Source organism: Apus apus, chromosome 1 (assembly GCF_020740795.1).
Source record: "Apus apus isolate bApuApu2 chromosome 1, bApuApu2.pri.cur, whole genome shotgun sequence".
In the NCBI taxonomy this organism is placed as follows: Eukaryota; Metazoa; Chordata; class Aves; order Apodiformes; family Apodidae; genus Apus; species Apus apus.
Window position 1 is genome coordinate 49,905,102 of NC_067282.1, and position 26,714 is coordinate 49,931,815.

Consider the following 26,714-nt stretch of genomic DNA (forward strand, 5'->3'; position numbering starts at 1 on the left):
TTGCTGCAGTCTCCTCTACTGGGCATTCCCTCTTAGACATTCTTTCTGATAATGTCTTAACTGTACAGGCCTGAGTTAACTATCTTGCAAGGAAGATGAGTGATATTAATGAAAAGAAAACGAGATGAAGAATGTTCACACTAGAGTGTCTGAGGAAGTCTCCATGGAAACAGAGTACCTAGCAGTAAGAAATACTTTTCAAAGTAAATGGCTGACTGCTGAGTTATGCTTGAAATATAAATTAATAAATAACCTTTATGGAGATACAGGTGGCATTATGTTCTAGGTACAGTACTCATAAGTGAATGCTAGAACTTAGAATCATAGAATGGTTTGGGCTGGAAGGGAGCCTAAAGATCATCTAGTTCAAACCTCCTGGCAGGGGCACCTTCCACTAAACCACATGGCTCAAAGCCCCATCCAACCTAGCTTTGAACATTTCCAGGGAGGGAGCATCCACAACTTCCCTAGGCAACCTGTTTCAGTGTCTCACAACCATCAGACTAAATAATTTCTTCCTAATATCTAACCTACATCTTCCCTCTTTCAGTTTAAAACCATTATCCCTGGTCCTATTGCTTAATGCATTTGTAAAAAGTCCCTCCCCCAGCTTTCCTGTAGGTCCCTTCAGGTACTGGAAGACTGCTATAAGATCTCCCGAGAGCCTTCTCTTCCTGAGGCTGAACAGCCCCAACTCTCTCAGCCTGTCTTCTCAGGAGAGGTGCTTCCACCCTCTGAACATCTCAAAAGGCCCTCCTCTGGACTTTGTCCAACAGGTCCATGTCCTTCTTCTGTTGGGAGCTTCAGAACTGGACACAGCACTCCAGATGGGATCCCACAAGAGGAAAGTAGAGGAGAAGAATCATCTGCTGGCACACTTACTTTGATGCAGCCCAGGACATGATTGGTTTTCTGGGCTGCAGGCACATATTGCCGGCTCATGTTGAACTTCTCATCAATGAACACACTCAAGTTGTTACTTAGAATTACTTGAATCCAACTTGGAATTACTGTGAAGAACTGAAGCTCTTTTCATGCATGTGTGTGTTTAAAGCCTTTTAATTTTAAGGACAGTGGCAGCAGTGCAGAGCTTCTAGCAACATAACTCCAGGGGGAAGTATGCAGTTTTCCCATGGTCTGTCCTGAAGCTGAGGGAACGCTTGTGGAGCAGGGGTTGGTGAGGGCCCTGCCAGTGGGGCGAGGCGTGTCTGTCTGCTCCTGGGTCATGTTGGGCACACAGCAAGGGGCAGCTGTTGCTGAAATCCTGTGGGAACTGATCCTGCTAGCAGCATACAGGAGGCAATTGGCAGATAATGGAACAAGCAGGAGCACTGCTCATGTCTGCCAGTATTATTTTGGTTGGCCCATAATGGTTTACTGATATTACTGGGAAGATGAAAAACGTGAGGAGTTACACAGATGAAAAAAATGGGACATAAGGGGTGCTAGGGCCATAGAGCACTGGTGGAAGCAGCAAATTAAGTTTAGATTAGGACATGGAATAATAGAGTACCATTTGTTAAGCACTTACATGTGGGAGTAGGCAATGCTGATAGTGTGTGATAATCAGAATTGTCATGGTTGGAAAGGACCTCTGAGATCACTCGAGTCCAATCATCAACACAAAGCAACAGCCAACAAAACAAAAAAAACCAAAAAAACCCACAACAACACAATGCAATCCAAAAACCACACACCCCACCAAGAGACACCCACAAAAAACCCCATGACCTCGACCACTAGAGCATGCCCTGAAGTGCCACATCTACACATTTCTTAAATGCCTCCAAGGATGGTGACTCCACCACTTTTCTAGGCAGGCCTAGAAAAGTTCCAGTGCCTAACTACTCTCTCAGTATTGATATTCTTCATAATATTCAATCTAAACATCCTTGCTGCATCTTCAGGCCATTTCCTCGTCCTATCATTATCCACTTGGGAGAAGAGGCCAACACCCACCTCCCTCCAGTCTCCTTTCAGGTAGTTGTAGAGGGCAATGGGGTCTCCTCTCAGCCTCCCTTTATTCAGACTGAAGAACCCAAGTTCCCTCAGTCACTCCTCATATGACTTGTTCTCTAGACCCTTAGCTAACTTCATTTGCTCTTTTCTGGACACACTCCAGCACCTCAATGTCCTTCTTGTAGTGAGGGGCCCAGAACTGAACACAGTACTCAAGGTGCAGCCTCATCACTGCTGAGTACAGGGGCACAATCACTTCCCTATACCTGCTGGCCACACTGTTCTTGATGCAAGCCAGGATGCTGTTGGCCTTCTTGGCCGCCTGGGCACACTGCTGGTTCATCTTCATCCAGCTGTCCACCAGCACCCCCAGGTCCTTTCCTGCTGGACAGCTTTCCAGCCACTCTTCCCCAAGCTTATAGCATTGCCTGGGGTTGTTGTGACCAAGATGCAGGATCTGACACTTGGACTTGTTGAACCTCCTGCAATTTGCTGTAGCAAATTGATCCAGCCTATCCAGGTCCCTCTTTACAGCCTTCCTACCTTCCAGTAGATCCACACTCCTACCCAGTTTCCTGTCATCAACTCATTTGTGGCCTGAAGCTTCTTCCCCAGCATTCTGTCATCTGTCCCTACCTGAGGTCTCAGCTGACAATTCTTTGTAACTGCAAGCATGAAACACAATATTGTATTCTCGTTACGATTTCATAAAGATTTTAAGTTAAAATTAATAATTCAGTAATTTAAAAGGAGAAAAAAAACTAAGCTCTCTTTTGAGAATTTATTTCCAAATACAAGCCAAAATTTTGTAATACTAGTATTGACTTTTCTTCAGCACCACAGTTAATGGACTCTGAGATGTGTTAAACTTCAGAGTTGCATGTGAAGTTGTACTGCCCTCACTGTAAATTTATGGGGTCATTGATAACCATGTAGTAGTGTTACAAATCAAAATGCTTCATCACTTTGTACTGGTCTGCAGCCCTCAGCACAGGAAATGCATAGAGGTGTTGGAGAGAGTCCAGAGAAGAGCCACCAAGATGATCAAGAGACTGGAGCCCCTCTGCTGTGAATGCAGGCTGAGAGAGTTGGGGCTATTCAGTCTAGAGAAGAGAAGGCTCCAGGGAGACCTTATAAGCAGCCTTCCAGTACCTGGAGGGGGCCTACAGGAAAGCTGGGGAGGGGCTTTTCATCAGATAAGATAGTGGTAGGAAAAGGGGTAATGGTTTTAAACTGAAAGAGGGGAGATTTAGGTTAGACATCAGGAAGAAATTCTCCACCATGGGGGTAGTAAGGTGCTGAAATAGGTTGCCTAGGGAGACTGTTGATGCCCCCTCCCTGGAGATGTTCAAGGCCAGGCTGGATGAGGCTTTGTGCAGCCTGGTCTAGTGTGACGTGTCCCTGCTCATAGCAGGGAGGTTGGAACCTGAAGATCTTTAAGGTCCCTTCCAACCTTAACCATTCCATGATTCTATGACCACTTTTTGTCCTAGTTTACTACCTTAATTATCTCAACCTAAAATAAGAAGACTTTATTTTTCTTTTTTATGGTTCTGTATATCCGAAGAAAAAGTTGGTGGTTGTTGTTTGCTTGTTTTCCTGTGCTGTAGCTGTAGCTTCAAGAAGGTCCACTTGAGTGCTAGGATTCCTGCTCTGTTCAAAGCTGTATAAAAAGCAAAAGGATAATATCAGAGCTTACAGAGATCATGTTTTAGATGAGAAATAGATGGGTAGAATTTGCCAGTGAGTCATGATGTGAATATACTAGTCAACACAACAGTCCATGTTATTAATCAAAACCTTTAGTTGTAAAAAAAATAAATCAATAATAGTTTAAAGATTCATAGTAAAGAAGGCTTTGAAGAATGACACAGAAGAATGAGACAGCTTAATGGATGTTTGAACTACTTGCAGGTATAGAAGACAAAATAGGAAACAGTGTGAAAGTATTTGATCATTTCAGAAGCTGGAAATGGAGACAGATGCTGTAGTCCTCTGGAAGTGGAAACTATGCTTTTCATCCTGAGATGGGAACAGTAAAGGGATATGCAATAGAAGCCAAGCAACTTGTCTTTGACATGGAAAAAAAAATGTGACTGAAGTTGATGTGGTCAAAGTGACAAATCAAAAAGGTTATTTTTGTAGTAGCTGTCTGGAAGGATACAAACAGGGAAGATGTCTGTTGTGGTTTAGGCCCAGCCAGCAACTAAGAGCTACTTGCTGACACCTCCCCCCACAGTGGGATAAGGAAGAGAAAGTCTAATGAAAAGCTTGTGGGTTAAGACAAGGAAAGGGAGGTTTCACTCACCAACTATGGCCACAGGCAAAACAGACTTGACCTGGGGAAAAAATCAAATTAATTTGTCACCAATCAAATCAGAGCAGGACAAAGAGAAACAAAATGAGATCTTAAAAACACCTTCTTCACGTCTCCCTTCTTCCCAGGTCCAAATTACTTTACTCTCGATTTCTCTACCTCCTCCCCCACAGCGGCACAGGGGTAGGGGGAATCAGTTCATCACACTTTATCTCTGCTGCTCCTTTCTCCTCAGGGGAAGGATTCCTCACAGCCTTCCCCTGCTCCAGCATTGGGTCCCTCTCATGGGAGACAGTCCCTCATGAACTTCTCTAATGTTAGCCTTTCCCATGGGCTGCAGTTGTCCACCAACTTCTCCAGCATAAGTTGCTTCCAAGAGGTGCAGTCCTTCAGGAACAGACTGCTCCAGCATGGACTTCCCACAAAGTCACAGCCTTCTTTGAGTGCAGTCACGTGCTCTGGCATGGGGTCCTCCATGGGCTGCAGGTGGATATCTGCTCCATCGTGCTTCTCCATGGGCAGCAGGGGGACAGCCTGCCTCACCATGATCTTCATCACAGGCTTCAGAGGAATCTCCGCTCCAGTGCACCTTCTCCTCCTTCTTTACTGACCGTAGTATCTGCATAGGTGTTTCACTCACAATCCCACTCCTCTCTATGCTGAGGGTGTTTCAGTTTCTTTTTCATCTTCTTAAATATGTTAATCATAGAGGCATTATCACCATTGGTGATGGGCTCAACCTTGGCCAGAGGTGGGTCTGGCTTTTGGTGACAGGGGGGACTTCCAGCAGCTTCGCCTAGGAGCCAGCCCTGTGCCCTACCCAACACAGAGACTCAACAAAATGGCACAGCCAAATAAACTGTTTTCAGTAGTTAAAAAATGAAAGTCCAAAGAAGAACATAACCTGTGTAGATGAGCAGGAAACTTAGTGCTGTGTACCAAAAATAATTGAAAGTTTCATTTAAGCTTGATGTGATTCAGAGGGATGTGTTGAAGGTGTAACCCCCAATATTGCACCAGCATTTCAGGTAATATGTTGTTTGTGATAACTAAGTAAAGGCAGCAAGGGAGGATTTGTGGAAGTAGTATTCTTCAATCATCTTGAGCTGATAGCTAGATATCCATGAAAAGCCACGAAGGGCACATGTCAAGACTTTTGGTACAGCAAAAAGATGCATCTGTAGCAAATGTTAATGTTGTCTCATCAAGTTCATATATGTATATAATAATGTTAAAAATAGCAAATCACTTTCTTCAGCATATGGTTGCATGTATGCAGTAGCCTTTTCTAGAATATTTGATTAACGAAACTAAAATACACATTTTAGCTCTAAAATTATGGAAGCTTTGAAGCATAATACCCGCAAGAAAATTGAATTCAATCTTAGAATTAAACAAAAGTTAGTAATTTCCTTCACAGTCCCTATGCTAGAGTTATTTGAAAACAAAAAAACCAAGAAAAAACAAACCCCAAATACCCAACAAACAAATACAAAACCCACCCTACTTTTTGGACTAAACTGGCACCTTCCTCATTTTGAAAGAGCTACTTAAAACATGTATATTCTATGTCTTGCCAAAAAGCTCTATTTTCCCATGGCCTATAGAATTGGAAGGTGCAGGTTTCCCTAACTTGCCACTAGTGGATTCTAAAGTTTTTCCAACATAATCTGATGCTGTTGGCAAACTTCTGTATGTTTTTGAGGTAAGCAAGAAACTTACTTTTTAATTTATTATTTTTTTTAAGTAGGAATGCCTGTCTGTATTTTTTAGACTGCAAGAACTTCTCCCTATCTCCTGGTACTTTATTTTAATATGCTTATTGTGAGTGTACCCGGCTTGTGCTAGATGTTTGGCTTAGCATTTCATGATTCCCAAACTTTATCTACCATCTTCAAGTTGCTGAGTAAGTTCCTACATTGTCTGACACTCATATTCAGATTGTTCTCCCCAGTGATGTATTTCAATTTTTTTGAAAATGAGCATTCTGTTTAAGAAAGAGTGTTTTACTGACTCTCAAGGGGTTTGCTGCCTGCTACCAGCTTCCACATGAGATATTACATTTTTTATTATTTGTATTTTATTATCTAAAATGAGACTTTTTATTTGCAATGGGACTCCCTGTTCTGTTTTTCTCATGGAGGGCCTAAAATGACTTTTGCTGTAGTTTGCTTTAGCAAGAACATTGTAACCTGTAATTTGTGTTCACTCTTTATATATCAAAGTATAAGAACAGCAGAACAAATTGTGTTACATGACATCCCATATAATATACGTTGGAGCTTGCTGACAGAAGGAAGTTGCCAAGTCCAGGAGTAGAGATGGCTCCAAAAAGGGAAACATAGTCCTCTCCACTTCTTATGAACTAAGTTATCACTTTGTAGACTACGTAAAGTTAACATAATGCCATCCTTGAATTGCTTTGCTCAGCAGTGAAATGGTTGATCTCTAGTGCAAGGGTTAATAGATTACGTGTCAGTTTGTACCAAAATGGATACATAGAATAATTCACACTTAGAACTGTTTTTGCAGTCTTGTGCTGAAATGGCTGCCATAGATAAAATAAATATTTTAAAGTGAAAGCTGGAATAGACTAATGTTGCACAATGCTGAATGACCACCAGCAGATTCAAAACAGACCAAGAACAATTTCCAGATATAAGGGTAAGGTGTGCCATTTACATTTGTGCATGGAGGGGATTCTTAAATCTGGCATCAAGGAAGCTACTTAAAAGATAACCTGGCAAGTCCCAGCTGCTTCCTTGGCTGCTCTAACAGACACCACTGGATTTTGGCTTGTAGACATGACAGGATTTTGTAAACTGGTCCTTTGTCACTCTTGCTTAATAAAACGGATTTTTTTTTTAAATCTCTTGTAGATGAATCATTGGAGACTTTTGTCAGAAAAACAAAAGTTGAGGCATTTGAAGCTAAACTGATTTGTGTGTGTTACTGCCAATTATTAAGCCTATTCCGAAAAGCATGACAAAGTTGTTTGTTTGTTTTTGTTTTTTGTGGGGTTGTTTTTTTGTTTGTTTGTTTTTTTCAGTCACTCTCTTTGGGGGTTATTGCTTACAGAGCCACGCACCGCTCCCTTTCCTTGTAGCTCTCCCCCCGCCCTGTACCCTCACCACCCCAGGTGTAGGTGGGGTCTCCTCCCGCCCCTCCGTTCCCCAAACAGGCTGTGCCCATCACCAAGCCCCGACGGGGCGTTGTGAAAGCACCGTGGGACCGACGGTGGGCAGCGCCCTCCCGCCGTCGCCGTCGGGGGGCCCCTCCTCGGGGCGGGGAGCCGGCGGGGGCCGGGCCGGGGGAGGGTCCCCGCGGGGCGGCGGGCGGTGCTGGCAGCTTCAGCCTCCCCCCGGCGGCGGCGGACACGGGCCCGGCGGCGGTAGCGGGTCTGGGGCGGCTCGGCCGCGCTCCCTGAGACAGCGGGCGGCAGCCGGCAGGCCATGGGGGGGAAGAGCCTCCGCCTCGGCGTCCTCAACCTCGGCGTCCTGTTGCTGGCCGCCGCCGCTTCGGGGGGTGCGGAGCCGCCGCCGAGCTGCGAGGGTGTCCGGAAAGTTTTCCAGCTGCGGCAGCTCGGTCCCCTCTGGAGCATCCCGGAGTCCCCGCGGGCAGGTAAGGGAAAACTTGAGGAAGGCAGGATGTGGGATGAGCGGAGGGCGCCGGGGATGCCCTGCCCCCGTCCGGGGACTGCGGGTTTGAGTTTGGTGCCGGTGGCGGTGACGAGTGGGTGGTGCCGCGGCGGGTGGGTCTCGGGCACTTCGTGTCATCCTTGCCCCGCCGCCGGACCTGGCTCCGCAGCCGTTACAGGGGCTGACAGGGTCGTTCTCGGGGTGGGACGGGGTGGTGTCTGGCACCTTGCTCGAGAGAGAAAGTGCTCTTCCCGGGGGTGTGGGCTCTGCCAACACCGGAGCACCCCGACACCTGCCTAAAATCTCTTTGCGCCCACTTCACGCCGTATTGCGTGCGGCGCACGGGGAGGCAGGTTGAGCTGGGGGGGTGACCCAGCTTCCAGCCGCCCGTGGGCAGGCACAGGCGTCTTGGTGCCAGAGCAAACCCCGGAGGAAGGGAAGAGCCACCGAACTGCGGCTTGGACTGGTGGAGTTACTCTTGTGTGAGATGAGAGCGACTGATGCCACTGCTGGATCTGCACCTTTTCTCTACTGGATGCCTGCCTGAAGCTGTAACTGAATAAAATTCCCCGGAAACTAATGTCTTAAGTAATGGCAGTTTGAGTACATCCTAGCGCTTATAGCAACAATGAAAATAATGAAGCGAATAACAAATGACAAAGCGTGTATGTATATGTAATAACCGGATCTTCTTAGTTTTGGCGTTTGTTTCGAGTCTCGTGAGAAACTCAGCTGATTTCAGTGGTGCTCATCACAAAATTAAAATGCAGATATTTCCATGGTTGGGGTTGTAGGGCTGGATTTATTTATTTTTTTTTCACACACATCTGCGAAATGTGTTCCTGTTTAGATGGCAAGTTAACTGGTAAATGTGTGTCAGTGCTTTCCTGACAGAAAATTACATCTCAGTGTGACAAAAGCTGAAAGAACACACCCTTTACTTTAAAATATCAATAGCTGCTTTTTTTTTTCCCCCCTTTTTTTTTTCGCTTTTTAATTTTTTTTTCTCTCATTTAAAGTAATCTGTGTAGTTTTTATTAACTCTGCAAGTTGAGATAAGGCATGCTGTCATCATTTTGAATCACTTCAAAATACAGCTTTTCAATGACTCTTAATTTTAAACACAACAGGACATCCTAAACTTAACACACAATATTGCAGTGTGCAGTTTACAAATCAAAATACTATATTCAGGCTATCAGTACATTTGACAACATTGCATTGTTTTCTTATATTGTCCTTAGCTAAAGATTTTATTATTATCTTCACTAAAAATGAAATAAACACTTTAATGGGAAAGCCTGATTTGATAGGTGTGGTGAAAATTAAGATGTCTGGAAAATAAAATCTGAGTCAAAGCCCCATCAGTGATTTGAATTTTTTGTGTTGTTTGTGTGTGTAGCATCAGTAAGAATGTTACAGTATCAGCTTATCTATGTTCTTCTCATCCAGTAGTCTCGTGTAACTATTACACTTTCTCTGCCTTTGTAATTTATTTTGATACTGTATATTCACTTGTATGGGATACTGCTTGTATACTGTTCTCTGATTTGCTCCTTTCCCCTGTAATATTTTTATGACATCACTGGCGTTTTCTTCTTTTGGCTTTTCTGTATTTCGTGTTCCTGAAGTAGAAGTTGTTTTTGAATTGTAAGGGTGATAAAATAATTCCTTTCTGTGCTGCTGCCCCTGCAAGCAGCGGTCAGCAGGAGGTGCGGTGCAGCTGCGTGGTCAGCAGCCTTTCACTCTTCACTGTCTGAAAGAGCTGCGTTCATGCGGGCAGCCTGGAAAACACCAGCCCTCCTGGAACTGAGTACAGGCAGCAGAGTTTTGCTCTGAGCAGCTTTGATCTCAGAGGTACATTAAACAAATAATTGCGAACAGTAAAATCTATTCAGAATTGGAGATGACAAGAAAATGAGGATTTAATTAGTATTTTAGAAGGTTTGGGTGTGATTAAAGGTATTCATAGGCTGGAAACATAATGTGAGGAGGAAAGAAATGTCACTTTTGCTACTAATCTTCTATATTAAGCCTTCTTTTGGGGCAAAAAGTGAAAAATATTTCAAAACCTTTTCTGGTGGCACTTAGAAATGTGCTTGGTGTAATGCTGCATACACACATATAAACACTTTCTGCAGGTGTCAAGCTTGCCTTTATAAAGTTTAATTTGGTTGCTTAAATGTAGGCATCTGGCACCATTTCCCTAGGGCCTCTGGAATATGCCCTCGGGGCTTGCAGATACAACATCTCTGGGAGTCCTCCGTCCTTCTGGAGCAGTGGTGGGTGATGTGTGGGATACCTTTGGCATCTGAGGTGCTCCCGGTGAGTGCAGCCAGTGGCATCTAGGAGCTACTCAGCTATCAAGTGATAGATGTCTACTGCAGAATGAGCTGTGTAGGTCCATTGCCTCTATTGTATTGCTTACATTTATTTATTTTAGACTTAGCTTCTGTAAGGACACCTTCATTTGAACATCTTAAGCTGAACCACATCTTTTATGTGGAGAAGGGTCATTAGGCGAAAAAGAGTGGGAATGTTAGTTTATGTGTGGATTTGTATCCAGTAGAAGGCTATGTCTACAGCCAATAAAATTACAGGGAAGAAGTTGGCTTATATTAGTCTTGTTTTCATTGCATATAGTAAAAGAAAACACTGTATCATTCACCATTGTATTTTTTCTCTTCTTAGTGGTAATAAAAACTAAACAGCCATGTATGAATAAATCATGCAAATTGTAATTTTGTTTCATTTGGGGACTGCCATATGTCCATATTTTGAATATATGTTAGCTCAAAAACCTCCATTATTTTATATAACTAGTTTGGGATCAGTTGTATGTAGTTCCTGTATCTTTAAAAAGCAAAATGTCTCTATCATCACATGCAAAAATGCCAGGTATATGCAAGAAGGTGATCTTGAAGGATATAGGAACCACAAATTTGAGTTTGCTATCATCCACATAACACAGGATATCATGGTGTTGAAATTGTCAACTAATAAACAAGATAAATTAATATTTTTAACAAAACCAATACTTTTACTTCTACCTCTAGCAATGAAGACACTTGACTAACCATATTTAATCTTTTGTAGCAGAGATTTGTGCACTATAGTACAGACTTATGGTCAGCCCCATCTCATACTATATTGAAATATTTATCACTTCCATTCTGATTTTAAATGTTAGTTGCAAAAAATACTTAATTTTTTCCTGCCTGGTTCTATGTGACAAGAGTTTTTGGATCTGTAAAGAAAAACCTTAATAGTTAAAAATCCTAAAAGACCCTTTTCATTGAGTGGAGAACCAAGCAATATGCAAAGCAGGAAATAAATATAAAGTGTCTCACTGTTCAAGCAATCTTAAAAATAGGAAGGCTTTTCTCAGGCAGTGAGTGTATTGTAACATGAATATGTATTTTGTGCCATGAGCTGTAGCGTGGGTGTATGGATGGATGCTTGTATCTTGCTAGGGTGCCTGCTAGTGGTAGGATAATCTTAGAAGATGTTGGGAAGGACCCAGGCCTGTACTATAATGTTGCCCATGGTGTCCTCCAAAAGCAGTGTGTAGAATGCACCATCTCTAGAAGTGCAGCTGCGCACCTCATTGAGTGAAGTCCTGGAGACATCTGAACAGAGCCATGTGCTTGAGGATGATGCCTCCCTCTTTTATTTAGCAATGCCTAAGTACTTTACAGCAATCACTGTGATGACAATTAATGCTAAGTCTGGAGTGGCACTTCTAACAAAAGTGAGTTAATAGATATTGAAGGGCAAGCATGAGAAGGACTTATGTCTAATACAGGTTGCAAGTCCATTTTGCAGTAAAACACTGGTTTGAACAACTGCTTTCAGACCTGTAGTATTTCAGTGCTGACCTTTAAAAGACTGTTTATCATTACAATCCTAGGTCTGTTTTGAGATTTTTCAGATTTGGATCTGGATTTGATCTCACGGAAGTATTTGTCTAAGTGGACAGGAGGAAATTTACCACACATCTGGTATTTTATTTTCCTGGTAATTAACATCCTCATCTTGTCAGTTCTTGTTTATCTCAAGGTAGAGAAAATGTGGATTTGTACGGCTGAGACCATGAATGAAAGTTTGAAATCAGTTCCAGATCTTCTGGAAACAGATAAACCCATACCTCAGAATAATTACATTTTATTCTTGTTGAACTGTCTTTTCTATGCCTATCTAGATGGTTTTCAATTGTAACATCTTTCCTGTACTGTAACTGTTTATGTTAATATATATTTATTATAGGCTAAGTTAATTCACCTCTTGTTCTCTTATGACCTTGTCTAAAAACAGATTGCAGTGTAGAACCTTCAGAATTTGGTACTAAAAAGATACAATATTCTTTATTGGAGTGGAAAAATGTTTTCTCACTGTATTTCAAAATAATTGGTTATTGACAAAACAATTATTGTGGAAGAAAGGAAGATTTTTAGACGTGAAAATACAGAATATAAGTGTGTGGGGTTTTAACATTGGTTATGTTGAAATGGAATGACCTGTTTCACCAGCTAGTTTATATACCCTCTTCTGAAACATTATCTGTAAGCTGTTGCTTGTTCTGTAACTACATAAAGAAACAGCTTCAAAGGCACTCTGCGGATTTTGAGCAACAACTTTTTTTTGTCAGTTGGGTTCTTTTGCATATTTTTGGTTACCTGGCCATTAGAAGCAGCTGGAACAGAAGTAGGTCAATAAAATGCACTTTATATGTACATGATTATCAGTCCTAAAGTATAAAGCAAAGTTCCCTTAGGTTTGGGGGTGATAAGATGCTACTTAAAAAAAAAATAATAATAAAAAAAATATATATACCATAAAAATAAAGAGAATAAAATAATATTGAAGAGTTAGCTGAAACTGTAGACAAATACTTAATATTAGAGTTTTGCTAAAAGCCTAAATGTCTTCCTGAAGCTATTCTAAAACCCTTAATAAGCCTAGATAAAATTTCATATTAAGTCCTGCTTTACAAAAGCAGGTTTCAGAAGGTTTCAAAGTTAAGTATTGCCTAACATTTGCTTAAAAGATTAAGAAGTTTGGACAACAGAGCAAATCTTTAGGTTATTTAATTTTAATACTAAAAAAGTATTATGGATATCAGTGCTATATACATATGGAACTGCATGTGAGCAGATGCTGTGTATATTATTTGTTAATAACTAAAATGCAGCAGTTTGAAAGTCATACATATTGGAAAAATGACAAAAGGTTTTGTGCAAAATCTATTTTTTTCTGAATGTTGTAGGAAGAAGGAGAGCATAGTTTCTGAGAAATAAAGCTTCTGCTTACCTGTTAAAGAGACGCATATTAAGTCTGTAGGAGAATGAGGAATAGTACTTACCAATTCTAATTTTTGCTTGGTTTGAAAGCTCAGCTACACACTTCTGATCCTAAAATTATAGTTTATTGTACAACAATGCCATTGACTAAAACAATGCTAAATGCAACACAATGTTATCTGAATTTGAGGCAAATTGATAATAACACTTTTCCAAGTTTTCCTCTCTTAAATGTTCAATTTAAAGCAATGAGAGGAAATTTATATGTAGTTACTATCCATTTGGAGGCTAAGGTAGGTAATCTTATTTGTATGCAAGTGACGTGTTTTCATACTGCTTTTAAATATTCCATGAAACAAATCAAAACTCCCCAAACTCACCACAGCTATATTTTCATTGTGAATAGTTGCAAGTCTGCTGCTGGCATTTTGGCCCATATTTATGCTGTGTTAAGTTTGAAGATTGAGCAGTTGTACTGGGGAGGCTTCTGTAATGCACAAAAATGTATAATGTCTTTCTAATAAATCACTTATCAGGAAACTGTAAGACTATAGTGATGTAAGTGAAGGAAAATATATCTCGTTGGGAATTTTTCTTTTTCAGCCTTTTTAGAGTTATTTTTATTTTAAATTATTTAGTATCTAGATTGTGTAATAAGTTTACTGAAGAGCTTAGCACTCATCCTCTGTAGTATTGTCTGGAGTAGTGTGAGGACTAGTAACGATTATGTCATGTCGTAGAAGGCAAACTCCAAACTTTATTTCCAAATCTAGAAAGAATTCTGGGCTTGTAGAAGTCTTTAACACTGAATTATCAGATCTGCTATACAGTAACAGAGTGTAAGACCAACTGGCCTGCAAGTTCCTCAATAGCATTCTTGCTGTTTTGAAGCTAGGTGCAACATTACTTTTTCTCTGTCACTGGGGGACTTGAACTGGGTCAAGAGCCTTTAAAAACAATAGGGAGTGGTCTCACAGTGACCTCAAACAGCTCTATCAGCACCTTTGGATACAGCTTACCTTGTATTGGCCAAGATTTCACAAGAGATCCTACACTCTTTCACTACTGGTTCATCTCCTACTTAACTCTTATTTCTAGGCACAGAGGGCTGGGAATGTTGGTGAATACTTAGGCAAGGAAGGGAGAGAGTACCTCAGTGTAATCTCCATCTGTGGGTACTAAATCAGTGGCACAAACTCTTGCCCATGATATGTTCTGCCATTTTCAACTCTAGTTGAGTTTTGGCTTTCCTAACACCACCCACACCTGGGCAATATTTCTGTATTGTCCCTTATAACCTGCCCACATTTTGACCTCCAGTTACATCTTTTTTTTGCAATGAACTTCAGTAATGAGTTCCCTGTTTACTTGAGCCAATCCTTTGAGAAGTCTACCCACTGGAGTGTCAGAATGGACTGGAAGGGGGTAGATTTAGGTTAGACATAAGGCAAAAATTCTTTACTGTTAGGGTGGTGAGGCATTGGAACGGGTTGCCCAGGGAGGTTGTGGCTGCCCCCTTCCTGAAGGTATTCAAGGCCAGGTTGGACAGGACTTTGTGCAACCTGATCTAGTGGAAGGTGTCCCTGCCCTTTCAGGGGAGTTGGAAATAGATGGTCTTCTAGGCCCCTTCCAACCCAAACCATTCTATGATTCTATAATTCTATGATTCTAAGAAGATAAGGATAGACCAGGATGCTCAGGTGCAGCGCTCAGTGAAGCAAGTGTATTAACTGGCTTTGCTTACATGCGAGCAACACCTTTTATCTCCCTTTCCCCTCTAGTGTTCCATGCTTATTTCTCCTCTTAACCCACCTTTTCCTCACCCTTGACTCTTTACCCTAAACTTCCCACAGTAAGTTTTGTACAGTCCCACAAAATGCTTATGATATAACAAAGTAAGTTTTCCACAATCCCAAGTACATAAAATACTCAGGTTAGTCTTACTTCCCTTCCTCATCAGCTACAAAGTTCAGGCTCTTAAAAGATCCAATTCCCTTTGTAGCCCATCAGTCAGTGGCTGACAAGTTCTGGTCTTTCTTACCATCCCTGTTATAACCTGCTTCTTAGTGTTTGTGTGTCTGTGTTTGTTTAATATTGTCATTTTTCTTGTTGATTACCATTTCTTTCATGCTGAATAGTCCATACCCAGGCAACTTAGTGGGCCAGATAGCATTACATTTGATGTAGCCTTACACATGGGCTGTGTGTATTTGTGTACCTGTACTAGAGGTGAGCCCTTTTCAACCTAATTTATCCTTCCTGAGGGGTCTTTTGCACCTGTCTCTGCGCCACATGCAGTCACCACCACTGACCTCACTTCCCATGCTTACTTGCAAACTGTTGCCAATGTCCCCCTGACATGCGTATTTCAAAGCCCTCTTTGCCAGGCTTACCAGCCTCTTGGCAAAGCTGCTCTTACTGCACTCTGCCAATACAGATCCCATCTTTTACTAACAACGCTTCTTCTTTTAAGAGGGACCCATGGTCATAAAAGCCTAAGTGCTGTGTATGATACTTAATGGGAAAAACTTCTCAGTACAAGTCATCTAAGACAAATGAGGATGAAAGTAATTTACTGGTATGTGGGAGATGTCTGAAAATTGGTTAATTACACATGAATCATAGAATCATAGAATGGTTTGGGTTTGAAGCGACCTTAAAGATCATTTTCTTCCAATCCCCCTGCATGGGCAGGGTCACCTCCCACTAGACCAGGTTGCTCAAAGCCCCATACCACCTGACCTTGAAGACTTCCAGGCAGGAAGCATCCACAGTTTCTTTGGGCAGCTTGTTCCAGTGTCTCACCACCTGCACACTGAAGAATTTCTTCCTAATGTCTAACCTAAATCTACACTCTTCCAGTTTGAAACCATTTCCCCTCATCTATCCCTACATGCCCTTGTAAACCAGCTTTCCTGTAGGCCCCTTGAGGTACTGGAAGGCCACTATAAAGTCTCCCCAGAGCCTTCTCCAGGCTGAACAGCCCCAACTCTCTCAGCCTGTCAGTAATACAAGAGGTAAACACAGTATTAGACAAAAAATGTTAATAAACACCTGCACATTTCGAAGCACCTTTCTTTAACCAATTCCAAAGCTTTCAAGTCTTCTCTCCCCACTGGGGCTACATCAGCCCCCACACTGGCGGTGCAGGCTGTCCTGGGTACACACCCATCCTGCAGGACATGTGTCTGCTCCAGCTTTGTGAGCACCCCTGCTGCTCCCAGCACCCCACTCATGCACCCCCCCAGTGAGGAGGTATATCTGCAGTCCAAGGTAGGGTCCTTGTGTGCTGTCCCTTCTCTGCCAGCCCACTTCTGTGTACAGGTTTTTCTTTGGAGGTTAATAAAAAGAAAGGGTATGCACAAATAATTGAAAAAACCCAAACAAACTAGATAATCTATTTTTAAATAAGCAAACATAACTAAAACTTTTAATAAAAGAAGAACTTATATAGGGGAATAAAGAATACAGTAAGTCTGAAATTAGTATCGTAGTGAAATGTATCCAAACAACATAATGACTTGGTTCCTCTTTTACAGTGTCTGCTGCATGATTAAGTAGCTGCTTGTCTTTTTTCAAAGGTCATGAGTTGTTTTTTGTTACAAGCAGAGGATAATATTCAGTAAACAAAAGGGAAAAGGCTGTTGTAATGCAATACCATAAATATTGCTATCAGAATAAACATTTTTTCACTTGGTGTTTGTTGGATGTGTTGCTGCTGGCATGCTACAAACTATGCCTTGGTTTATCTGGTACTGCAATATTCTTGTGTGATAAACTCCTTGAAAAAAAATAAAATGGGAGAGAGAGAACTGCATGTTATACCTGTGGGTAGACCTTTCTGGTATGATGGGTAAATATTGCTGCAGGCTTATTTATCGTTCTTTTAATTTGTTTGTAGGTGGGTGGTATATTAGTCCAGTTTGGTGCTTGCTGTTTTAACAGGATGTTATCTTAAAATTTGTGTTTACTGTAGCTAATATTTAAATTCATTAGTATTCAGTATGACAGCAAATGTATCTAATCACAAGCAAGAGGTTCTAAAAGGTTTAATAGAAACTTGCAGTGCTTTATTTCCTTAAACAATGTCAACTTAGACATGCTTTGCATTAGAGTTATTGTACCTGAAGTTTTATGTTTGATACACATGCAGCATAACTCACCCCAGGAACAGGTAATACTAACACAGCTTTAATTGATTTGAGTCATGCACCATTGATCTGTTCACTTGACCCATTCCCTTGGGTCTGTCTCTTTCTAGAACCAAAGTTTGCTGAAGCTGTCACCATTGCCCTGATAAAATGTTTTAACTTTTAAGCAATTGTTATATCACTCTTAAATGATGCAGCATTTTCTACACCTGCTTTCTTTTATCATGGGCTGCAATTTGGACTATTGCAGGTCATGTCATTATTTTGTGAGGAGAAATGGGATGGGAGCATAGGAGTCTTGAGGAGTTTGGGTATGGAGTTGTGATGTCTAAGACTGGGAGTGTGAGAATGCTGTAGGAAGGTAGGGATGGTCGGCAGTGCAGGGACCTCAGTTTGGAGACTGGGAGGTTGAATTAAGTGGGGTCAAAGGACTGAAATGTGGTTTGGGGAAGCAGGGAGCAGGTAGTGGAGATGGAAGAGAGGGAGGCTGTATATAGGTAATCACATGGATTCAGAGGTTGTAGAGCACTGGCGAACTGTATTTTTAATGCTCATAATAAAAATTAATTTTAGCTGCTCATTAATGTTGCTTGGAGGCAAGCAACTTTGTTAAAGGCTGGCTCTGACACAAAGTACTTTCTTTGGCATGCATAACGTGAATACTAGAGTAGCTAATAAAGAGATAATTTAATAGACTACCTTAATTTTACAGCTTTATTTTCATTCTTCAGCTGAATTGAAACTGTTGGAGGATGGAAAATTAAAGTCTTCACATGGCAAGAGGTTTGTAAAGGCAGCTGGTCAGGATAAATTAATTCATTTGTAAATTGTAAAAATGTACATATTGAAGAACATTGACATTCTATTTTTAAATAAATGATGAGGATAGATAGCCTTCAAAGACATCACACCATATGAGGAAAAATATATCTTGTAGCAATAGTGCATCACTTAAGAAATACATTTTCATAATCTCAGAAGTTCAGTGGTTCATACTTGCGTTTGAATAGAGTTTTAACTTTCCGTTGTGATAGTGAACATGTTAATCTTCCTGGAGAGTGGGTTGTATGTGTACTACTCACTATGTGTTAATCTGTAGTTACAGGGATATCACTTGCCTTAGTTCGTTTTCACATCCAGAGGTTACATTCTTGCTTGGCATGCTACCATGAAGGCAATCTCAGATTTCTGAATGGTAGTAGGATTTCTAAAAGTATCTACTGCTTTTTGTTTAACATAATGATATTCACTGCTCCTCATGTCTGTGAAATGGATTTATTTCAAGGTACACATTTTTACTGTGGGCAATAAACTGTTCTTGTGTATATGGAGTCAAACTTTTGTCTCCGTAAATCACAGAATCACAGAATTGCTGGAGTTGGAAGGCACCTCTAAAGGTCATCTAGTCCAACTCTCCCACTGAAGTAGGATAACCTAGAGCACTTTACACAGGACTGTATCCAGGCAGGTTAGGGAAATTTAAAGGTGATCTAGTCCATGTCTGTGCAGTAAGCAGGGACATCCTCAACTAGATCAGGTTGCTCAGAGGTCCACCCAACCTGACCTCAGATGTTTCCAGAGATGGGGCATCTGCCACCTGTACAATAATGTACAATACATATTCAATGTATGTTACCAACATTATCAGTATTCACAGCTGGAATAGGGTTACTGTGTCAGGGAAATTATATGACAGTAATTAACTGTTATGAGTATAATCTTCCAACAGAATTTTAGTTAGTATTCCTTTCTATTTTTTGTTTAACAAGACCAGATGTAGTTAAGGCTTTGAGTATTCCTCTTATGTGTCTATACCTATGTAAAAAAAAACCAAACTGTTTTCTATATATTTGTGCATTGGGTACTTCTGTTTCATAGTAATCAATGTAATTACCTCTTTCTCTAGGGGTTGATCTTCAGGTTTGTACTTCTAAAAATCCAACATGCTGTACCAGAAAGATGGAAGAAAGATACCAGACTGCAGCAAAGCAAGATATACAGCAAGTGCTTCAAACATCAAGTGCTACATTAAAATTTCTAATATCTCGCAATGCAGCTGCTTTTCAAGGTAAGACTTTCTGCTTTTTGTTTCCAAACTTGTTCATGCTTTTCTTGATTTTCATCTTTGATTAGTTTATGCATGTAATAAAATTTACCTGTTAATTTTTACACTCTCTGTTTGCTTTTATGCTTTCAAAGGAAGGTTATTAGAAACTGCATTGCTTTTGGAATTTGTGACTTAAAAAAAATATATATTTGAGGGAAAACAAGAAACTGTTTCAGTAAGATGCTTTGATTTGAATTGTAAATCAGTAAGTTGGTGTTTCTCTTGAACTTTTTTTTAATTTTGGCATTACTAAAATGCAAAATTATTGCCTTTAGTAGTAGAAGAAAGAGATTTTGTTATTCCATTATTTCTTCCCACCACGCTTTTTGTCTAGTTCTAATATAAATACTTGGTTAGTTTGTTTTTGAGGTTCATTTTTGGGATCTGGTTTTGTAAGCTTTTGGGTTTCTAAAAAATTCCTGAGTTTCTAAAAATGATTAAAAAAAAATAATTACAGGTCAAGTGAGATTTGCTTCAATACAGAATAGGAAGCTACCTGACAAATAAATGAACAAGCAAACAGTTATTTGGGCTGGAGGTAGGATTGCTTTTTAGCAATTACCCTGTATACTAATCAGTTTTCTCTGAATTAATAAGGCATAAGTTAATGCAGAAATTGGTTGGGAGCTGGGAAGATGTGGGAAATAGTGGCAATATGAGGTTATATCTGATAGAAAGGAATATAGAGTTCACATGTGTTGAGGACAAAACCCTACAGTCCTGTCATTTGTCTAGTAATGTGTACCTATGGCCTTGATGACCACTTGACTGAACAGGACAAGATGGTAACTTCTTGCAGGCTTATGAAGTTGTCCTTCTGATGACTGTCTTTGTTTTAATCTGTAAAACTAAACCCAACTGCCTAGGGTCATTAAATGGTCAGCAAATTTAACTTGGGGGTCCTAAAACCTTCATTTTTTGAAATTTAGGCTATCTGATGCTAAAAACAAGTTGCTGTTGCTCTCTACCTTCTGGGAGTATTGCCATTTAGCCTGACTAACACAAATGTCAATGATTGTCATGATGTTTCTTGGGTTTTGAGCTCTAGTAACATAATAAGAAATTATACCTGGTTTGAATTTAGTTTTGACCCTGCTTTGAGCAGGAGTTCGGACTGGAGACCTCCTGAAGGCCCCTTCCAATCTGAATTAGTGAATGACAGGGTGTCTATTTCAGCATTCACCACCAAATTTTCAGGCATTCCCTTTACATTTAGCTGAGGCTGGACTGTGCAGCTGGGAGTGCCATTACCTCTTCTGCTACTTTGGCATCTGGAAAAAGATCTCAGCAGTCCCAAAGAAAGCATGAACGGGATTATTAGGGTGTTCACAGAGGGGAGCAGGTGTCCTGGACATTGCCATTGTTGTCACCTGCCTCTTTTCAAAGTCTATTGAGTTTTGATACCTTGGCCTAAAGGAGGTGGACTGGATCCAAACAGAACAAATAGGTAAAGTTATCTTTCCATTTCTTACATATTTGGTAAAGAGAAGGAGGTAGGTAGGTAAGTAATGTGTATCTGCCTCTGGAGGTCTTCAGGGGTGTGTTTTCCCTCTATGTTAAATACAGTCTAGAGATACTGTGTACTTCAGAATGACTGAGTACTTTATGATGTCTGTGTCTGTGAAATGAGGCATTTGTCTGCCTATCTATCTATTAACTGTGTGTGCCTGTATCTTTCTATGAGAGTAAATATAGATATATATATTGACATATCCTTGTCACCTTACGTTTGTTAAAATCCTGTGGTTCTATGTTGTGGTAAGTGCTGCCTGCTGATAGTAGCCCTCTATTGACAATTTTCAACTGTTGCAAAAATCCCATGTGTCTTAGAACACGTCAAGTTACATGGTGCAAATTGCACCACTTGTGTACTGCTTCCTAGGAAGTACTGTTTCAGGCTTTTTCTTTACATGCAAGTGTTTCAGAGTCCCTGTTTGCTTTTTTTCTGTGTATCTTGTGAGGAGTGGTAAGGGAACAGAAGGATAGATAAGAGTTAATCTGGTGAGTGGGAGATATATTATGGAGAACAAAAAGTAATTCTTCCCTTGGGAAAGGCGATTAGAGAACTTAAACTGTATTATAATCATGTTTTGAGACAGTTATTCTGATAGGATAACCCTCTTGCATATCTCTGCATTTTTAGTATTTATTTTCTTAATAACAACTGAGAAAAAGATTGTGAATTTTCTGCAGGGATTGCCATTAACATCTCCATTCTAGTGGAAACCATAGAAACAAATGTTTTTTAAACTTTATTTTATATACTGTAGACACCCCTCTCCCTACATATATATAGCTATACATATATATACACACACAGTCCTTTTACACAATCCTTAGATGTTACTCAAAGTTCACACTGACCTTTGTCTATATCTCCAAACAAAAGACAAACAAATGCCACCAGGGTCAACATCTGTGTAGTCACAGTGCAGTGCCAGTTTTTGTGTAGGGAAAAAAAAAATCAAGGTAGTTTGTAAAACCTTGCTGAAGAATTGAATAGTCATCTAAGAATCTGGTGATTTGGAATGGTATGGAGCTCTGTGCAACTGAATAGCAGATCTTGTGTCATTTCACTATTTTTCCACACAAAGAGCTCATAACCCTTTAAAAAGTGACAATATATGACATAGAACAAGACAGCAGCTTGTCTGGTGGAATAGGAATATAGTGATAATAATTAGGTTGGAAAGTCTGAAAGTTAACAGACTTTTTTTGTGCTATTACATTTGGCAACTCTAGTACTGTACAATTGATTTAAAAATACAGAACTGTGAATCATTTATGAATGGGGCAATGTGTCACCAAAACAGTGGACTTGACAAGTGTGCCTCTGTAAGAAAGAGGTAATAAACTGCATTCTTCAATACAGCATTTCCTGAGACTCTTCCTATTGTGTAGGAAAACTCTAATAATGCCTTTGTGATGTAAGTTCTGGAGTATATTGAAGCAGGTTTTGCTGATGCAGTTTCATGTTCTTCTGTGAAATTATTACTGCACAATAGATCAATGCTCACTTTATCCTCAACCAGAGTTAAGCGAATTCATAGTCAAACTATTATATCATATTGTTTGAGGTCACAGTACATTGACTACATTAAAATATGATAAAGTTGTAGTCAGTAGCTAAAATAAATGGTGTGAATTAGAAAATATGTTTAAATCTTCTGAGCTGCTTTCTCTGGTTGCATGTTCAGAAAGAATGGACTATCTGCTCATCCTTGTAAAAATACATCTGCTCTGGCACTGATTCAATTGTGTTCCATTTGTGAAGTTTTCTGAAGAATGATTTGAAGATCAGAAATCTTTGAGCAAGACATGCTGTGTCTCAGTTTTGATTGATACATTGCCCTCTAGATCATTTGCAATGCGAAGAACTACTTTGAATTTCCAACATTTTCTTCTTTCTTGGCTCCATAATCCTTTGTAAGTCTGGTATAAATAAGCTAAAATCCAAATACCTATAAATCCCACCTTCTATTAATTAAACAAAATTGAGGGATTCTATTAAAGTCAAAAAAGTGGACAGGCTAGGAGACCTCGTTGTCACTCTGTTGTTATATTGAGGGATAAAGGGTCTCAAAAATGTCTCTCGTTCAGCAGAGTTATGCTTCTAGTGCTCTGTTGCTCTGCAGACCTTCCCCGCAGCTACAATCATGTCCCCCTATGGTCTGAGGAAGTAGGGAATTTTAGTAATGCAGAAAAATCATTATACCCCCTGGTTGGTTTAAGGAGAAAAGCTGTTATACAAACCCTATTAACTTCAGGAGTAATCTATTCCAATAGTATTTTAATTCCTTTATAATACAAAAGCAGGATAAACAGTATGTTAGTATAAGTTAGAATTGGACCCAGTATGTCTAGATATACTTAAAACACAGTATTAAGGGGCTGTTGAAAGTGCCAAAATCTGGAGATTTAGATTAATACTTAAAATTTCATTATTAATCCTGAGTTTTATTTCTGTGTTGCAAGCAAGTCTTTTATAAATCTAGAGGGATTTATTTCCATTGTATCTCATTCTTATTTTTTAGATCCTTATTTACAGACATGTATCCTGTGCTACAGGCATTTCTAGCATATATATACACAGGGATTTAATGGGCTTCTGTAATAACAGTTTTTACCACATCAGTCTTTTCTGAAATTATACTTTTTTAGCGTGCACTTGAGCTTACAGATTCTTGTCTCAGCTTATGTTTATTTACCATCACTTTCTCCTAGTTGCAATAATACCTGAGTTACAATTAAGCTGACATATGTACACTGTTCAAATGGACATACTTGGTGAAAGTCTGATATTTTTTCATGATGATATTCTTTTTAGGATGGAGCTAACTACTAGTTTGATTTACCTCTGTGTAACACAGTGATCAGTGTAGACATATACAAATTTAGAATTTTTATACTTTATGTAGTGCTCATACATTAAAAAATGAACAAACCCATGAAGTACAAATTTAAAGCATCATTCCCTTGGGAGCAGTGGCTATAGAAAGTCTGCATTTTCACAGAACTCTGGATGTCTGCTTCTTGCTTGTTCTGAGAATTTTGGGAAGCTGCTGGCAAAATGTAGGAATTTGAAAGAAGACTGAACTCCAACAGAAGTAGGCCATATGAAGTTGGTGGTTTCAAATTAATATTAGGGTTTTTTTTTTTTTAAATATAGCATTTTCTGTAGCCTTTTAGATTTTCAAGATTTCCAAGTGCATGTAGAAAAATTTTCACTTAGCATTTTTAATCTCTCTGCTAAGAAAATGGAAAGAAAAGTCAGCAAGTCTTATTGAAAGAACTCAAAATAATCTTGACAAGTTGGAGACAAAGTCTGAAAAACTTGTTGTTCTGTATGAATAAGTGCAAGGTGCTACGTTTAATTTGGGATAAACAGTGGAAGGCAACAGGATGGAGGATAACTTGTGATAGATCTGTTCTATACAAAAGTTCTGGATCAAAAGCTGACAGAAGTTAGCAGCTTCGTGCTGTTGTGACAAACAACTATTGTTGTAAGATTCTTAAACAGAAGGACAGCGGAGATTTGTGAACTGAAACTTTTCTGTTTTGCACTGGTAAACTGGAGAACTGTGTTCAGTTTTGGATAGCTTACTTAAAGACCGACATGGACCAATTGGAAAAATGAGCAGAAATGTGCTCTGAAATCTAAACATATAACTTAAAAAAATGGAAACACTAGTTCCTTTAAAATGAGAAACCTACAGAAGAATTACTATTTCTTAAAAAAAAATAAATAGGTGACAACTGCAGAGAAGAAAGTACTTGTCTGTGCTCTGTCATGTGACAGATAAAACCAAATGGTTTCATACTGCAGCAAAGAAAATTTAGGTTCAGTGTGAGGAAATAGTTTCCAATGACAACACTAAAATGGTTTTGATTAAACCATGGGAGGCTTCCATGTCCACAGGTCTTAGAAATAAGCTAGCTGCCAAGAATTATATTGTAGATATGACTGATTCTGCTTTGGGGTACAGGTAGACTAGACTGCTCAACAGACTTTTCTCAGCCTTATGACAGGTTTAAAATGTGATTTACAAAGAAAGGTTAAAGGAATTGAAAGTTTTAACTAGTTTTAAGCTTCATCTGTGGATGCTGTGCTCTAACAAAGAAAGGGTTTATTAATTAATTTATCTCCAAGAAGATAATACAGTTCTCTACTATAACATAGCAGGATTGACTGCTTCAGTCGTAAAGATGGTTGCAGAATGGATTTTAATTTAGAATACTATTCAGTATTAAAATAATGTGAATTTATTCAAAACTTTATACACTTTTTTTTTCCTTCCAATTATGTATTATTCTTAAAGTGGAACTGTTGTGTATAGAGCTACTAAATCTGTACACCGTCACTTGAATAGATAATTATCAATTATGCTGTTATGAACTACATACTCCACATTTTGCAGTTTTTACGATATAGACAGTATTATTTTTACCTCGATTTATTTCAAATCACGTGTCAGTGAACCCAGCATATTGCTTAGGAAAAATGGAGTAATATAATGCATTTTCAAAGGCTTTGTGAGAGGTAAAAATTATTTTATTTTCCAGCAAATGTGAACTAAAATTATCTGGCTTTAGGTGGAATTTTTAGTGGTAGATACATTTACATCCAAACCAGGTAAATCTGATTGTATTTTAAGAGACTTTTAAAATTAGTAAACTGTCATGTGAAAACCGCAAAAAGGAAAAGTGGGGGAGGGTAGAATTGCATCAACTTGGAATTTATCAAATAAACATTAAAAAACATTATTACAAAATGTAATGAAACAATGCTAACTTTTCCTGTAAATAACTACACCTCTACTTAAAAAAAACAGGTGATGTGTAGAGAGAATTAAACCAGAAAACATGCAAAAAACCCAACCAAATCCTGTGCAGTAAATTAAACCTGGGAGGAGAATTTTCCTCCTGTGGAGAAAAAAATCCAGTTACTGGTAGATGCCTTGGGGCTTGTCAGATGTTGCTAGAAACTTATGGTTAGACAACTGAGCTGAGCCTAGCATCACCTTTGACTGTAATCAAAGCCTGGACACTTGGTTAAATTTCAAATATTTAGATACCTACGCTCAGGTGTCTGAAGCTGGGCCCCAATGTCTATGTTATACACACCATAAGTAGCAGCTCTCAGAAGTTCCCGACTCTCTGAAACCTTACAGCCACCCTGTCTAATGTAGGGCATGAATAAGATCTGGGAACACAAGCAGGTTGTTAAGCAATAAGCTAATATTTGAGTTTCCAGCCTATCAGCTGCTTAGAGGTGAGTGCTTTTGTCCTCAAGTAAAGGAAAGCTGGCTTACTGGTCAACGTGAACTGCTTCCTTCCTGCCAGAAAGTAGGTTCTGTGCACGTGATGTGAAATCTTGTTTGCTTATTTGGCAATTCACTTATATGCAAACTAGGAAGTGATTATCTGCTTTTCTTTCTGTTCTTCTGGAGTGAAGCAGAAAGGTATGCCTGTGTCATGCAATTAAGTAGTGGCACAGTGATTTTAACAGTGGTAATCAAGCAAACTTTTACTGATATTAAACAGGTTATCAGCAGGCATAGGTAACTGCACTTTGAGTCTTTGATACAAGTAATGTCAATTTTTAATAAATCTACAAATCTTAGCTTGCGTTAAGGGCTTGAACTTAGGTCTGTGCAGACTAGACAAGTGGGATGATAGAGATCTGCTGATCCTGGAGTTCCAGAGAGAACGTTTTTTATTCACTATTTAAGTGCATATAAA

The 26,714-nt window shown here is 39.6% G+C and overlaps 1 protein-coding gene across 1 annotated transcript in view; it reads left to right on the forward strand.

Moving 5' to 3' along the window:
- Positions 1-7,728: 7,728 nt before the first annotated feature.
- Positions 7,729-26,714, forward strand: part of GPC5 (glypican 5) — a 686,278-nt gene continuing 667,292 nt past the window's right edge. Inside the window, exons 1-2 of the mRNA XM_051639362.1 lie at positions 7,729-7,897; positions 19,272-19,433. Of these exons, the coding sequence (XP_051495322.1) occupies positions 7,729-7,897; positions 19,272-19,433 (331 nt within the window). The remainder of the gene's footprint in view (positions 7,898-19,271; positions 19,434-26,714) is intronic.